Source organism: Ambystoma mexicanum, chromosome 12 (assembly GCF_040938575.1).
Source record: "Ambystoma mexicanum isolate Mex_15411 chromosome 12, UKY_AmexF1_1, whole genome shotgun sequence".
Lineage (NCBI taxonomy): Eukaryota > Metazoa > Chordata > Amphibia > Caudata > Ambystomatidae > Ambystoma > Ambystoma mexicanum.
Genome location: NC_090936.1, coordinates 109,474,181 through 109,491,168, shown reverse-complemented (window position 1 = coordinate 109,491,168; position 16,988 = coordinate 109,474,181). Strand labels below are relative to the sequence as shown.

The 16,988-nt window shown below is 48.4% G+C and overlaps 1 protein-coding gene across 17 annotated transcripts in view; it reads right to left on the bottom strand.

Moving 5' to 3' along the window:
- Positions 1-16,988, bottom strand: part of PPFIBP1 (PPFIA binding protein 1) — a 1,584,927-nt gene that overhangs the window by 91,713 nt on the left and 1,476,226 nt on the right. For all 17 annotated transcript variants that reach the window (XM_069628106.1, XM_069628107.1, XM_069628105.1 and 14 more), the window contains one exon: positions 1,061-1,240. In XM_069628106.1, the coding sequence (XP_069484207.1) occupies positions 1,061-1,240 (180 nt within the window). The remainder of the gene's footprint in view (positions 1-1,060; positions 1,241-16,988) is intronic.

The window sequence follows — 16,988 nt, the reverse complement described above, 5'->3', positions numbered from 1 at the left end:
CGTTCCGTCCGCCAGGGCAGAAAGGCCCCCGCTCGCAGACCTCGGAGTGTGCCGGTCCAGTAACAATGGTGCCTTACCGGCATTGGCTTTTGTACTACAACAGTAGGCCGGAGATAAGTGTCTGCACACAAAGATGCTGGAACAAGGGTGGGGGGAGCAGGGCGATAGGAATTGGGGCCCTCGTAGCTGCACCAGCAGTTAGTGCTAAGGCTGGCTCTGTATTCCTTCCTACCCTTACAACCTCCTGTAAAAAATGGGCTCCAACTCCCCTTTGATAATGCCAGAATATGGGCTTGTCACGCACTTAATATCAACAAGACTGCAAAACCATCTAGTCAAGGACTCTATTAGCAAAGTGTTGCACTTATTTTATTTCAAAATGTTTGGAGTTCAAGACTATCAACAAGGGGGTGAGGAGGAATTGTGCATTAAGTAAAAGCAAGTTTGTTTCTACAAATGGGGAAAAAATTAACAATCACAGTTGATCAACATATTAAAATACTGACCAGGAAAAAAAGGGATTGTCTATTACTCAATGTCCCTTTTTTCAGCCATCTCAATACCACTAAAACTATTTTCGATATAATGCAACTTTATTTTATAATCGGTTATTGAAAAGTCATAGGGCCTCATTACAAGTTTGGTGGTAGCCTTGCCGGTAAAACCGACAGGCTGCCGCCAAACTTGCAATATTTTACGGCACCTGCGAATGGGCAATTACCGGGGCATTCCGGCCCGCCGGATCTGGTAATTGCCCATTTGCGGGCACCAGAAAAAAGATGCTCCCCATTCCCCTTCGGCACCATAGGGCTGAATGGGAATGGGGGGGTTTGGATGCACAGGAACCGTTTATAACGGTGCCCGTGCATCCAACAGGCTGTGCTCGTGGGTGCCTTTTTGCCCGCAAGGTCCGACCTGGCGAGCAGAAAGGCACTCGCGAGCACAACTCGTAGTTTGCCGGTCCGGGAACAAGATTACTGGTACCATAGTTCCCAGACCGGCAAACTTATAATGAAGCCCATAGTCTGTTGCAAACAAAGCCATGGTAATCAAAGAATACCTGTTCTAATCGGTCCAAATCCTCGTCGTCATAGAGCCTCAAATCCATTCCAGGCTTATATCCTTTTCCAGAATGTATTCCGGACAACCGGCCCAATTCCATCGGACACACATACTCTTCTCCATCTTCTTGCTTCTTCTTTCGCAAACTCCCAAAATTACCAAATACCGGCTTCTTTGGCTAGAAAATAATTGAAAGAAACATGAATTTAAACTATAGCCATATTTTCAGGTCCATAAAAGACAATTGTTAGAAGCAAAAACAAATATTTTGATGGGACATTTGTAAGAAATGTATTACTTTCTTGAAATGATAGTTCTCAGGTGTTTGCTTCTTTCATACATGCTTTGATTATTCCCAGCTGCTAGGCTTGGAAACCCTAAATGGAGCATTTAAAAGAAACATGGAGCACTCTTCCTCCTATATCTTCCTCATTTCAGGCCATTTTCCATGCAGCTAATAAGGTGGGTAGTTTTAGGATGCAAGTTCTAATCTGTTACTCAGTAAGCCTTGCAACATTTGGGTTTTTCCCTACTAGTTCACCAACCTTGTATTTTCCATAGTGTTTCCTGTTGGAAAAAAATGTCCTCTTTTTCTTAGGCTCCAGTATTTTTGCTGGCTTCACTAGTGTTTGGATTCTTTTGTCTAAGTGGGTTTCTTTTAAAAGATCAGTGACCATTGACGCTCATCTTTTATATGTGCTTCCCCGATCTACAACTACTGTGAAGATGGATTTCTAAAATCAGACCTGGCGGGAGGATTTTTGTTAGATATCCCTCTTTAGGCAAGTTGTATCCTCCTTTGCTTAATTATTGCCTGCTCTTGGCTTAGGCAATGCGGATTACAATGTTCTCCTATTTGCCCTCTCCTAAGAGGAGAGTTGTGCCTAATTTGCAGCAATGCCAAGGTTTGGTTTTCAAAATATATTTTCTTACACAGCGGTCTACGCCGGGGTCATTTGTGCCAGGCCAACCCACCGGTCTTTCCTGGAATCTCCTCCTGACTCGCTGCTTGTTTCTGCGCTCGGCTGGACTTCCCTGGTGTGTGACAGCTCCGGTGAGCCTTCTGCTGCTCACACGATCAGTCAACAGAGTTTCCCCTGCTCCACACACGCTCCAGTGAAAATCTCATACTGGGGCGAGATACAGGACACAGAGAGCTTCTCTCTGCCTCAGGACAGCTGCACGTCCTCTGCAACTCCTAGGAACCCAGACCTCTGCCACATTCTCTGCACAGTGTACAGCAGTGGCTCCCACTTCTGCTTTTTCCTGCTGCTTCTGCTGCTCCCACTGCTTCCTCCACTGCCACCTCCCGGACCTCCACCCGAAACGCCTTTAAATGTTGAAAGATCCCGCTTAGGTGTGGGTCATTTAAACAACTAGCACGCTCACTCCGGTTTAGTAACTCTGTGCCCCTCTTCCTCGTCTCAGCATTATGGGACTTGAAGTCCATAATGTTCTTAGTTGATTTTAGATCATCTAATCCATTCAGTATGAGTGGTTTTATAGGATGTATTTTTAAGGGAAGATTTTAAAGGAAATAATGGTTTTCTCTTAGGTTTATCCAAACTTAACTTCGTATCATAACTACTAATAATAGTAGTATTAACTCCTTGTTCCCTATATATATACATATATATATATATATATATCGGGTTCATGTTTATAAAAAGGGGTTTCATACTTGACACCTTGGATACGTCTGGGAAGGGAATGACAAAAAGCCATTAGATAGTCAAGCATCAGGGAAACCTCCACCAGAAGGCGATGAAAACGGTGTCTCTCCTGGTGGAGTCACCACATTCCCTTGATGGCCTTCTCCTCCCATGTGATCCACTCATCGAATACCACCCACAGGGTTAGGATCAGGTAGCGGCTGCCTTCCCCTGGCCAAATGGGAGGAGACTTTAGGCTGGGATTCTGCGATGTCTCCTGTGAAGGCATCATGAAGCAAGACACAGACAAAGTTTAAACAAAAGATATTTATTAACTTAAATGCCTGGATGGTAGAAGGCCTAACGTGCCCTATGCTAAGGTGGGATTTCCCTACCTGAATGAAACTAAGGAAAGTCTGAATCAAAAGAGTTCAACTTAAAGGTCTGTGTCCAAAGTCTATACTTGCCCTCACATCTAAAGCTAAACAGTGGGTATGGATGTCAATAATCAAAGCATTGGTGATCAACACAAAGTCTGAGCTTCTTCCAGCTCTCATCTTATTCTTCAGTTCAAGACAGTTCCACAAAATGTCTTTAAGATTTACCTTGTGGAACTATTTAAACTTGAACTCCTCCTCAGGGCTCCCTTCCCTAAGTTCAAAGTAACAGAGTTTAAAAAAAAAAAGGGTCTTGAGGCCCTGTCCTCAAGACGGTAGGTACTTGTAGTTCATCAAGTCTCAGGGTTCCCTTACCCAAGACTTCAACCAATGATTAATTCAGTCTTTTAAAGTTCAGCTAAACACTGGGCCAACCTGACCATCCTTCTGGTGTGCCTCACCAGTTCACTTGCAGCGCTCCTTCTTGGTTGGTTTCACCATGTCTTTATCTTCACGATGTAGGTCTCACTGGTCTAGGCGCAGTTGTCAGACCACACAGTCCACCCATCACAGGTCGCGCAACTAGGACCCCCTTTTGCTCTTCAGCCCACACGGGTACCTCTGCATTTGCCCCTGTGTACAGAGTTGCATTTATTTAGTTTCTCCTTGATGGCCTCGTGGCCGTCTGTGCAATATTCACACTCATCTGGCTTCTCCTGATTAGCCTCTTAGCTCTGCCATAACATGTCATAGACCTTTTGCCTGTCTTTGGCCTTGCTGCATTGCATTTACTCAAAAGGTTCACGTGGTGGTGGTGGTCTTGTTTATGCCCCACCTTTGGCTACACTCCTTCACACTTGTTTCTTCCACACAGGTTGCCACACCTCAGTCCCCTTTGACACGTCAGCTGTATTAACTGTTCAACCTCACTATTCTTTCTTAGGGGGAAGGATGGTGGGACGTATGGAGGAAAGGGGAATATGGAATAGGAGTACGTTAGCCACTACGGTGAGTAACACTTAATCACTCCTACATCCCGTCCCCTTTCCCCCAACCTGTATGGACGACTACAACTGATACAACAGCCCTGGGGAGGAGAGCTTGACACTCTAGACAGTCAGATTACGAAGGACAGCCTGGCCAAATGCTGCGTCAGCCCTGGCACTGGTATCCAGACAGTAGTGCTTGCAGAAAGCCGATGTGGTGGCCCATGTCGCTGCCCTGCTAATCACGTGCCATGTTACATGACGCTGAAAGGCAACAGCCGCTGCCTTGTCCCTGACGGCATGAGCGTGCATGCCGCTTGGTGATTCTTTGTGCTGAGTCTTGTGTGCCTCCTGGATGGCTGCAGTCATCCATCTAGCTATCAAAGCTTTAGATGCTTGCTGTCCAGGCCTTGACCTGCTAAATGTGACAAATAAGGCGTCCGTCTTGCGAAAGTCCTTGGTTCTGTCAAGATAGAATTTTAGTGTTCTTCTGAAGTTCAAACATTGAAGAGCCTTCTCAGTGTCTTCCTTGGGGTTTGGAAAGAAAGTGGGGAGCACAATATCTTCGTTAATGTAGAAGGAGGGGACCCCCTTTGGTAGGAACCTGGGGTGAGTGCAGAGCACACCCTTGTCTCAGTGAAACATCGTGTAGGGCTCAGAAGCCACCAGAGCCTGAATCTTGCTAACCCTGTGAGCTGAAGTAAACCCCACTAGTAGCACTGTCTTGAGCGTCACCAATTTGATGTCCACTGTGGCCATGGGCTCTAATGGTTTGTGCGTGAGGGGGACAAGAACAACGTTGAGATCCCAGACAGATGCAGGCGAACGACAGGCGGGTACAGCCTGGTTAACCACGCAAGATGCCTCTTCACTACTAGATTGGCGGAGGAGAAGGTAAACTCATCTGAGTTCCTGTATGCACCAATGCCCGCTAGGTATGTCCGGCAGGTGTCAACCTGGACCCCAGGATCAAGCTAAATACGTTAAGAAAAACAACACCGATCCAGTGTGCAAGATAGCGAGTCCACTCCTTCTTTGGACCAGAAGAAGAACCTGGTCCATTTGCTTTTGTACTGCTTTAGAGTAACCTGACTCCTGGATCCCTGGATGATTTCTAGGCTGTTCTGAGACAGCCAGCGATGTTGGAGAGTTACCTGCTCTGGTACCAGGCTGCTAGGGCTAGCCTCTCCGGGCATTTGGGCGAAGGATCGCCTCCCATTCCTGCTGCGCCAGGAGCGGGCCCTTCCAGAGTAGGAGAGGGACTCCTGGCAGAACTGACAGCTATCAAAAGGTATGAGAACCATGGCCTGGCCGGCCACTGAGGCGCTATGAGAACGAGAGGCAGCCCCTGGTACTGCCTGATCTTGCAAACAACCTTGTGGATGAGCGGGATAGGAGGAAATGCATACGGCCACATCCTGTCCCAGGGGATCTGAAGCGCGTCCCTGAGGGAGCCGTGCCCTCTTGCCCCCCAGGACACAGACTTCTGACAAGTCTGGTTGCTCTGTCGCAAACAGGTCTGTGACCGGGTGACAACACCCGCTGAAAAGGTCTCTAAGGAGTCTATAGCTCAGTTGCACTCAGTCATCGGTGCCCAACCGACCGAGTCTGTCCACCTCCTGGTTTGATTTCCCTGGCAGATGCACTGCTGAGATCCAGATGTCCTGCACAATTGCCCACTCCCAGAAGTTGAGGGCCAGCCTGCATAAGAGCGGGGATCTGGTGACACCCTACTTGTTGAGGTAGTACATGCAGGTAGAGTTGCCTGTCTGGATGCAAACTGCACTGCTCCTGATGAGTGGGTGGAATGCTTTCAGTGCAAGCCGAATGGCCATTATTTCCAGCCAGTTGATGTGATTTTGTTGGGTCGGTCTGGGACCACAGACTATGCACGGAATGTGTCCGCAGGGTAGAATCCCATCCATGGAGTGAGGAATCGATAGTTATAGTATGATACGCAAGAGGGTATCTGAATGGTTTGCCCACCATGAGATTCGCATCCTGCTCCCACCAACTGAGGTCCTGCTGCAGGTGCACAGGTATAATGACCAGGGCTCGTTGATGACCCGACCCCTGATCCCAGGATGCAGAAAAATGCAGCTGTAGCCTCCTCTTTCACAGCCTGGTGTAAGAGATGGCCAGAAGGCATGCCACCAGTACTCCCAGCAGGTGCTAGTACCACCAGGACGTAGTTACTGTTCTGCTGAGCAAGTGAGCAACAGAAGATTTGATCGCTGCCACTTTGGCACCTCGTGGGGAACACCTTGTGCTTCCGAGTAGCCCACAGCAGCCCCAAAAACAACAGTGTTTGTGTAGGGTAGAGCTAAGACTTCTGGAAATTGATAGAGAACCCTAGTTCGTAGAGTGTAGTCATGAGTCCGCACGTCGAGTACCTGACTTGCTCCGGGGACCCCCCCCTCGGAAAAACCAGTCGTTGAGGTAAGGATATACATGGAGGCCCTCCGATCTGAACAAGGCTGCCACTGCGTTCATTAGTATTATGAATACCCTTGGCGCTGAGTTCAGGCCGAATGGCAACACCTTTTATTGAAAATTTAAACCCATGACCCGGAACCTGAGGTAGGACTGATGAGGCTGCACTACGAGCGTGTAAATATTCATCTTTCAGATCCCGAGAGCACGTCCAGTCGCCCACCAAACAGCATCTCTGCTATAAGAGCTGGTCTCACCATTTTGAACTTCTGCAGAGGGTAGGTACAGATTCAGGAAGGAAAGACCTAGGACCACTTGCAGGCCTGCCTGGTTCTTCCTTTGAATAGCAAAGATGCAAAGATGCAGGAGTAAAAGCCCTGCTTAGAGAGAGGAACCTCCTCCACCACCTCACTCTCCACAAGGGAACGTATCTCTGCTAAGAGTGAAGTAGTCTCGATCTGTGGGAGGGGCGGGTGAGGGGATGGCAGAGGAAGCCCGAGGAGACTACTGAAATCACCCACGAGTCTGTAAAATGTGAGCACCAAGCTTGACTGTACAAGGCCAGCCTGCCCCCGACTGGGGGTGCTGTAGATCTGAAAAGAGACGTCATTGCTTTTTTGGGTTGGGGGAGAGGAGTGGGAGGAGGACAGAAAAAGGCCCTTGTGCAAAGACTTCTGGTTGCCCGACTCAGCGGTCTTAGAAACCCTGGAAACCGGCCAAGGACCATCAACTGATCGAGAGTGGCCCTGTGTGAAGGTTTTTAGCGGCTGGCTGGGTGAGAATAGGAAGGGATTTGGCTGTCCGCAAGCTGCTCTTTGTTTTATCGAGTTCCTCGTCAGTGGTGGAGGGCAACAAGTTGCCGCCCTCTAAAGGCAGGTCTAGGATTCTGTCCTGAACATCAGGGTTGGATCTGGTCGCCTTGAGCCATGCCGTCCTTCGCATTTCAGTCTCCACACAGATTTCCCTTATAACGGTATCTATGTGCGCCACTGCGGCTTCCATGATGTCCTGTGCCACAAGTTACGCTTCGGCGAGTCCTGCCTTGAAAGAGGCGTGTTTGTCGGCTTGAATATCCGGGAGGAAGTTGGCAATTTCCGCTGATTAGCAGCTGCCAGGATGGCATTAGCATTTGCCTGCCTGAGGTGGAGCCCTGCATTCAAGTACACCTTCTTCCCATAAGCCTCAAGTATTTTTTCTTCCTTGTCCAGTAGTGCTGAAGTTGAGGTGCTTGTGGTAGAGGTCTGAGGCTTGGTGTTCATAGACGCCGCCACAATGACTGACGACAGTGGCTGGGGGTGAACTGACAAGAGCAGAGTGTCGCCCTCTGTTAGGCAGAAACCTGTGCAGTTCTCTCTGGGACCACTGCAAAAGATTTAAGACTACAGGTGTTTGGCAGTAAACCCACTTGGTAGCAGTCTGTACCACACAGATTCACTTGGTAGCTGTGGCTGAGCTGTCAGACTTCCCTCAAGAAGAGTTAGGCACTATACAGAGTATTCACAATAGGTCAAAAGAACACAGTAGAACAAGCAAACACTGACCAGAGCTTGGTGTAAAAGAGATATAATTATTTATTTAAAACCACATCTAATAAAACACACTGGCACCAATATCAAGCAGTTCAAAAACACAGTCACTAAAAGATATACACTCCCTTAAAAGAATATTTAGACAAGTCTTAAGTAAAGCCCCACTTATTTTCAGACAGCAGTGAGCGCTTAACGCAGATAGCACTCTAATAATTCGGTTTAAAAGGGAGAGAAAGGCAGAGCATAAATTGAAACAGATCCCAACACTTTCAAAAGAACACAGCAAGAGAGGAAGGCAGGATCAAACCGTGAAGTTAGAGTTCAGAAAGCCGGATCCACTTTAAGAGGATCAGAACGAAATGTGTCCAAGGTTGAAAAGTGCACAAAAGTCTCGAAAAGGTTCAGAAAGAAGTTGGACCAAAAGAAAGGGACAAGTTAGAGGGTAAAGGCGGCCAGCCCAGTCGAGAAGGTTAAGGGATTATTATTACCTTGTAGCAATCTTTAGAAAGGGAGGCCTGGCGGACACGGTATCTTAAAGTGGTGAGAATACTGCAGCGGGGGCAGTTGTTCCTGGCAGCGGGTGCAAGTCGGTGCTTCGTCCGGAGGAAGGGAGGATCTCGTCAGGGAGGAAAGCAGGAGTCCGTTGCACTGCCACGGAAGAAACCAGCCAAGGAGTTCTCAGTTAAAAGGAGCGGTCCTTTTGTTCGCTGTCCAGTGGTAAGTGGCTATCCGGTTGCCGGGGTGCTTGGCACAGGCAATTCGACCACAAGACGTCCTGGGATGCGAGAAAAAGAAGGTAAACTGGTTGTGCCCACCAGTCAGGGGAAGAAGACTCTCCAGCTGGGAGATCTTCTCTGTCGTCGGGAAGTGGTGAGTCGGTTCCGCAGGGCTCCACCGGTGGTGTCGCCATAGCAGGTCACTCAGCCTAGCTGTCAATCAAACATGCTAAGTGGTGAGCCGGCCGGCTCACCACTTGGGCCAATCACACAAGAGTGCGACTTGAGTTACCAAGGTAACTCAGTCCAGGGTGCCCAAACCCCTTCCCACACCTCCTGTGGTACCCAGACAGAGTGGCACCACTTTTGGAGGCTTCTGTGGAGAAGCCCGCCAGAAAGTGCAACAAAGGGCTCGACTTGGGTTGGAGTCACAGAAGAGAACACAAACGCCATTTTAGAATCGAGTTCTGGCAAAAAATACCAACCGGCGAATTCATATTAAATAAATAAACCGGCGGTATGTTCGAGGCTATACGAATTAAATAATTAAAGTTGGTAGCCTCGAACAATGGGAAAATCCCATAGAGATATATTTGCGGTCGAATTTAAAAAGTAGTATCCACTGCCACCAGCCAAAACTCGATCAGGGGGGACGGAGACGTGACCCCTCGACTAACAGACCCCGGGGCAATCGAATTGCCCCGACCAGTATGTCCACAATATGATGGTTTGTACTGGTTTCTGTTCATAATTTGGGACTAGTAAAGCCAATTGTGACTTTGCATATCCTGGGAGACAGTAGTCAGTCACAGGGTATGGAGTCTATGGTGGGGTGTCACTATGACACCCCTGTGTCACTGCACTGAGGGTGCTGTGTAACACACATAGCAAAAAACGCATGAGATCCTATGGAGTAAAAGACCCCATAGCCCATAAAACACATTAACAGTCAAAGGAACCCCTCAAATCATGTCCAAGAGTGTGAGGAAAAGAGACTCACTCTTGGCAGGAGAAAAAAACAAACTCCAGAAATCCAGCAAAGCTGCTGGGGGACTCACTAGGTTAGGAAATTCTGCCTAAACAGAGAATTCTCCCTAACACCCTCCACATGCCTGAATTTTGCATCCAGCCTTTTATTTGTTAGCTGAGTGGGGCTTGAGCCAACCTTTCTTTGCCACAGCCTCCAAGTCCTTCTGCAACGGGATGCCAAATATGGATTCCGCATTGATGGCGAGTACTTACGCCAGTACCCTCACTCCGGCAGCTCCATCTGGGGTTGAGGGATGCCCAGGTATTCAGCTAGGCAAGCGATCCTATCATGGAATGCCCTCGCAGAGGAAGGCGTGTCCTGCTCCTCCTCCTCATCAGTTGGCCCAGGCGCTGGAACTGGAGTGTGTCGATGCAACCAGAACTACAATAGGCATGGGCACCGGCTGAGGTGGCGGTGTGGGCGACAGCATCTCCTGAATTATGCCTTTAAGGATGTTCCCCATCTGCTGAGACCATGTCAGGGTAAACAAATTGTCGAAAAAATGATCCTTGCAAGCAGGCTGGGTGCGATCCTGCATCGGCGGAGTAAGGGCCTGTTGTCTGCCACCACCTTGTGAGTACATGCCCTCATGGTACCGTGCTTGACCTGTGAAGGTCGGTTATGAAAGTCATAGGACCCCACTCTACTCTGGCCATATGCTCTCACCTTTGTGGTTTGCCTTGTTGGAGGGCTTCTGTCCTGGGCGCCATCTTGTTTGTTCTTGCCGCCATCTTGTCTGTGCCTTCCACACGTGGGACCATGGATGTTGCGGCCCTGGGCCCGGCCTGCATGCCTGAATGCATCCGCTCTGCCCCACCCTGCACCTTAGGCATGGGCCTGGTAGGGAGTTGGCCCTCGGCCATGGGGCTGGTAGTGCTGCATGTGCTGTGTGTAAGCGCACCCTCAGGCGTGTGCCCGGTAACAGAGCTGCGCCCCTCGGATGTGTCCCAGTACCAGAGCCAGTAGGCTCCGCGACAGCAGAATTGGTAGGGCCCTTAAGCCGGTAGGTACAAGAGCCTCAGTGTCCTTGCTGCCGGTGCGAGGGTCCGACTGATCCACCCCCCTACCCCACCATCAGCAGGCCAACCCACAAAGGAGTCAACCCTGTGGGGTGCTTTTGAGAAGAGTATGCTTACCTTCTTGGTCTTTCTGCATATGTATTCCTTAATGCTCTCCGGCGGAGTCCTGGAAAACAACTCTCTCCACCGCGCATGTTGGTTTTTGAGTGACTGGGGTGCGAGAGCGTCGCACCCCGAGCAGCTTACCTATCTGTCGTCTTCCCCAATGCAATGGAGGCAGGGTGTGCGTGGATCCAAGGTGGGAAAGGAAGCGTTGCACGACAGGCACCTGCTGAAGCCAGCCGCAACCGACATGCACCAGGGACAGACTAGGGCACCGGTGGGCGGTGTTCCCAAAACCTGAAAATTAGAAAAAAGCAAATGATTAGGGAAAGCGCATGGAATTCCGAGGCTTGATGCCTCACCCAGGAGCGCTGGTGAAAGTGGTCAGCTTGCGTCAACGCGGAAAAAAGGACTATGGTGAGGTGCCGGTGGACAGGGTTAGGGGAGCGCAAGCTTGAAGGGCCGTGCCCCCACATGCGTATACATTTTAAGGAAAAGTGTTATTTTTCTGGTGAAAAAGGTTCCGGACGCAGGAGTAAAGTGCAGTACCTACTGTTGTCTTATTGTTGTGTATCTATTTTCTCATTGGATGGAAGCAGGCCCTTGCGCACAACCATATGCTAAATCAGCGGCCACATTTTTAGTACGCATAGTCTTTCCTCACTGGGGGATATGCGATTCCCTAAAGTCAGACAACAAAACTTACTTTTTCAATGAATTATTTAAAGAGATTACATCCCTCCAGGGGATTAAACATAAATTGTGCTCGATTTACCACCAGCACGCCAACGGGTTAGTGGAATGTCTCAATGGATTATTTAAACAAAAACTGGCAAAATTTGTCATACGCTAGGGAGGAACTGGCTACATTGTCTACCTCTGGCTCTGTTCAGCCTTAGGAACCAGCCAGGTAAGGACCATCACTTGTCCCTGCTTGAGATAGTGACAGGGAGAAAGTTACACACACTACTCGATGCATCAGATACACAGAGCAGCTGAGATTTTGGGGGAGGAGTTTCAGGGGTATTTGAGGGATTTAACAAAACGTTAAAAGATAATATCCCAACAGCACGCCCAAGGTCGTATATGCCACTCCATCTACCTTGAGAGTGAAAGAGCTGCGGTATTGGATCCACTTATCTGACGTTCGAAAAGTGACTGGCAGAGCCCCACCTCTTGCAGGCCTTCAAAAATATTGACATTAAACAATGAATGTGTTGACCTTTTATAAGGACATTTTTGCCACAGCTGTACACCCCCCCCCGCCCACCCATTGCGGGTACCAGGACTCTACATTTTCTTCTTCACAGTTTCCAGGATTAAGACGTCAAGCAATGTATCTATTGTTGTATCTATTGTTTTATATAGGATGCTTCTGTTTCTAGCAGGCAATTTTATATGGCTTGTGCATACAAACGGGGGCAGGGGGTATAGTAATGACACAGGAATATTAAGTACAGGGATAGCAAGAAATAAAAGGGAAACAGAAAATCAAATTGAATATAATGAATATAAAGGAGTTTATTTCATTTGTATATGCGCCCAAATCCCAGGGGCATATAGGCACTGGTTACAGACATATTAAGTGCATTTGCATTGAAGTTTGTTGAAGAGATGGGTTTTTAGGCATTTCCGGAAAGCGAGATAGGATGGCTTGGCACATAGGTATGATATGATATGATATGGCATTCATAACGCACCTATACACAAGTGTTTCAAGGTGCAAAGGTAAGTTGTTCCCGTTACGCTCACCTGGTATCCACAGGGATGCCACCCAGCCGGGTTACTCGTTGGTATGCATCTCAGCTTTGCCCTGATGTGGTCTACGGGGAAGGTTCTGCCTGAAAATACAGGAGGACTGTGTTCAAGACTGACCGACTGGGGTAAGTATCCTCCCTCCACCCCCGTATGATTTCAGTCCCTCTGGCGCCCTCGCCTCACCTTGTGGTAGAATTAGGCGTGCTCTCCATCCTGCCTTCTTTGCAGGGGCGCGTTGTCTTTCATGGGCGAGTGCGGTCCAGTTACTTCACTGACGCCGGCCCGTTTGCTATTGTTCAGGTAGGTCTTATTGCTGTTCTTTAGTTTTGTTGCTATCCTGCATGCCTTTCTTTGTTTAAAATGTCTCTTTTTTCTCCCTTAGGTATGCAGAGCTTCAGCGCGGCAAACTGGCTTTGTTGAGCCCCACTGGTAAATGATGGCGCATTAAGAGCGCTATGATGCGGTAAGTAAGCACTATGCGCAGCGCTGCGAAGTCTTGCCTTTGCGAACCTGTGTTTTCCTTCCTTGTAGGTCGCGGTGTTCTTCAGCACGAGCAGAATGTCTGGAGTGGTGCCAGCCGAGAGGCGACCAGCCAGGTAAGCCTTTTGAGCAGTTCGTAATTTGTAAATGTCTCTACTGCTTTCTTTAATGTTGCCTCTATCTTCCTCTTTCAGGTCGTTCTGTCCGGGAGGCGTGCAGATTCGAGGAAGCTGTTCTCAGTAACTGCAAGTGTTTAAAGATGAAGACTGCAGGTAAGATGCTGCTGCTAATGATGTTCCTTTTGTCTCCTTGCAGGTTCTGCTTCTCCGAGGCTCGAGGGAATAGCTGGACACGGTGAGCGTCACGTTGCAAGCTGCAAAGTAACGCAAAGCGTGTTGTCTTGCTCGGGTGTGGTTTAAATAGCCCCAACAAAATAGTCCAGGTAAAGTAGTCCCTAGGCTACCACACCCAAAACACTAGACCGCATAACTTGGTTCTTAGGAACCAAGCTATATGGATGCCTCCATGTTGGCTGACAATACAATAAAGTTGTTCCCAAGCACATTGTTTTTCATGGTGTACGAGCCTGGCAGGACTGGCCCCATGAGGGCTTTTGAAGAGGATGCAAGGCTCTAGAGGCCAGAGTCCTGACTCCACTTGGCCAATGGGTTTGCCAGAGGGGGTTTTGGGCGAGGGTCGTGACAGCACTCCCCCCTAAGACCCCTCCCATGGTGTTCCTTCCGTCTGGCCCAGGTTTGGTTGGGAAGTTCCGATGGAATTCCCTGAGTAGACTTGGTGTGTGCATATTCTCACTGGGCTCCCAGGATCTATCTTTCCAATCGACGAGATAATATAGCTTGGTCCTAGAGTATTTAGAGTCCAAGATATCTTTGACTTCAAAATATGGTTCTCCGTCAACAAGTATGGGCTTAGGTGGTGTCCCAATCCGTGTGCCAGGTTGCATTGGTTTCAGGAGGGACACATGGAATACCGGGTGGATGTGTAGATTAGGTGGTAAATCCAGTTTTACGGCTGCTGGTTTGATAATTGCCTTAATGGTATAGGGTCCTAAGAATCTGGGATGAAAGGTCTGGGTTCCCTTGATGGGTATGAATTTAGCGGCTAACGAAACTTTGTCTCCTACTTGATAATCAGGGGCCTTTTTCCGGTGTTGGTCGGCAAATCTCTTGTTTTTCTTTGGCATGAATAAGGTGTTCCTTTGCCCTTTTGAAAGCCTGAGTAATGGTTGTGTGTAGAGTCTTTACCGCTGGCATTTCCTAGCTGGCTGGAAGGTCTAGTTCAGAGGTACGTGGATGTCTGCCATAAAGGGTATAGAAGGGCGTTTGTCCCGTGCTTGAATGCAAAGAATTGTTATATGCATATTCGGCTATCCATAGTAGGTCTTTCCAATTCCTTTGTTCGTGGTGCAGCATGCACCGTAAATATTGCTCGAGTGTCTGATTGGTTCTCTCGGTTTGGCGGTCCGTTTCGGGATGGTGACTGGTAGATAGCTGAACATCGATCTGCGTCATTGCACAACATTTTTTCCAGAAGTTTGAAACAAACTGGCTGCCTCGATCAGAGACCAGAATCGAAGGGAAGCTATGTAGCTTAACCACGCCCTCCAAGAACACTTTTGCTAAAGTGGCTGTGTCTGGGAGGCCTTTGAGAGGAATAAAATGGGCCATCTATAGACAGAATAAGTCAACAACTACAAGGATGGTGTTGAACCCTTGGCTTGGAGGTAGATCAGTGATGAAGTCAAGGGAAAGAGTGCCATGGAACTGGAGGAATGTCCAATGGTTGTAGGAGACCAGATGGTTTTTGTTTCTGTGATTTATTATGTGCGCAGACACCGCAGGACTGAATATACTGAATGATGTCCTTACGCCAGGTAGGCCACCAAAAGTTCTCCTTCACCTTAGCTAGGGTTTTGGCAATCCCAGGATGCCCTTCGATCAGTGAATCGTGATAGTTTGAAATAATATGCTGTTGTAATTCCTTCTTAGGTACATATAAGTGATCCCTAAAAAAGGGTAGATGGTCTTTGATGGTATATTGTTCTCCTTGAGTTTGCCATGCGAGGTAGGCATCAGGATTCATTGTCCGTTGGACTTTTTTTCGTAGTTCTGCTTCTGTTAAGGCTGTCGTGATACCCAAGAGTTTGTCTTCAGGTATAATAGGTACTGGGTCTGGAGTTGTATATACTATTTCATCTATGCCCATGCGAGATAAGGCATCCGCCTTTCCGTTTCTGACTCCTGGTCGAAATGTGATTACATAATCATTCGGCGAAGAAAAGGGCCCACCGTAATTGGCGCGAGGACTGGGCCTTGGCTGTTTTGAGGTATTGCAGGTTTCAGTGGTCTGTGATGACTGTAATGGTGTGTCTGGCCCCCAAGAGGTAGTGCCTCCAGGCTTTAAAGGCGGATTTGATAGCCAGGAGGTTCCTTGTTCGTGATGGCATAATTAATCTCTGGAGGTGAGAACTTTTTCGACCAGAAGGCCACAGGAAGTAGCTGGCCGGTTTCCAGGTCTCTCTGTGAAAGGACAGCCCCCATTGCGAGACTGGACGCATCAGTTTCAACGACATAATGGAGGTCTGGACAAGGTTGTCGCAGGATTGGAGCGGAGGTAAACCTTTGTTTAAGTTCCTGAAAGGCTTCTTCTGCTTTTTCGGTCCAAGCAAACTTTTTATTGTTTTTTCGTAATAGTACTGTGATTGGGTGCACAACCTGAGAGAAGTCTGGGATGAACCGGCGGTAGAAGTTCGCAAAGCCCAGCATGCTTTGTACCCTTTCAGAGACGTCGGTGAAGGCCATTTCAGAATGGCATCTACCTTGTGCACGTCCATTCTGATGCCTCCTGGAGTAAGGATAAAACCAAGAAATTCTACTTCGGTGACGTGAAAAAAGCATTTTTCAAGCTTTGCAAACAAGCAATGTTGACGGAGCTTGGTGAGGACTGAACGAACGTGCCTGACATGATCTTGTTCCGAGGCTGAGTATACTAAGATGTCGTCTATGTACACTAAGGCGCACACATCAATTAACTCCCTTAAGACGTCATTCATGAAATATTGGAATGCCGCAGGAGCGTTGCATAACCCGAAGGGCATGACTTGATATTCAAACAGGCCGTACTTAGTACGGAAGGCGGTTTTCCATTCATCTCCTTTTCTGACTCGGACCAGGTGGTACACTCCCCAAAGGTCCAATTTGGTATAAATCTGGGCATCTTTAACTTGGTCTAGCATCTCAGGGATAAGTGGCAAGGGGTAGCGGTTCTTCACGGTGATCTGGTTCAATGCACGGTAGTCAATACATGTTCTCAAGTCTCCTTCCTTTTTCGGTACGAAGAACAAAGGACCCGCTGCGGGGGACTTCGAAGGACGTATAAATCAGTTTGCAAGGTACTGGTCTAAATAGGATTTCAAATGAAGGTTTTCTGGTTCTGTGAGAGCGTAGATCCTGCCGCAAGGGATTTGTGCACCAGGAACAAGGTCGATCTGACAGTCATAGGGCCTGTGCGGCGGCAGTGCATTGGCTTGGTCCTTTCCGAAAACATCCTGGAAATCATGGTATTCACTTGGCAAGGTATTAGTTGCTCCCAGGGTTGATACTGTTGCTCCGGGAGTCATGGGGATACAGACGTCGGGTTTCTCCTCTTGGTAATAGCAGGCAGGGGAGCAGTCACTGGTGAAGGTTAATTTCTGTGCCCGCCAGTCTATCAAAGGGTTGTGAACAACCAACCATGGCATCCCTAGTATTAGCCTGAACTGAGATGCCTTGATGAGATCGAAAGAAATAGACTCCCGATGTCCGTCCTGGCACAGCAAGGTTAC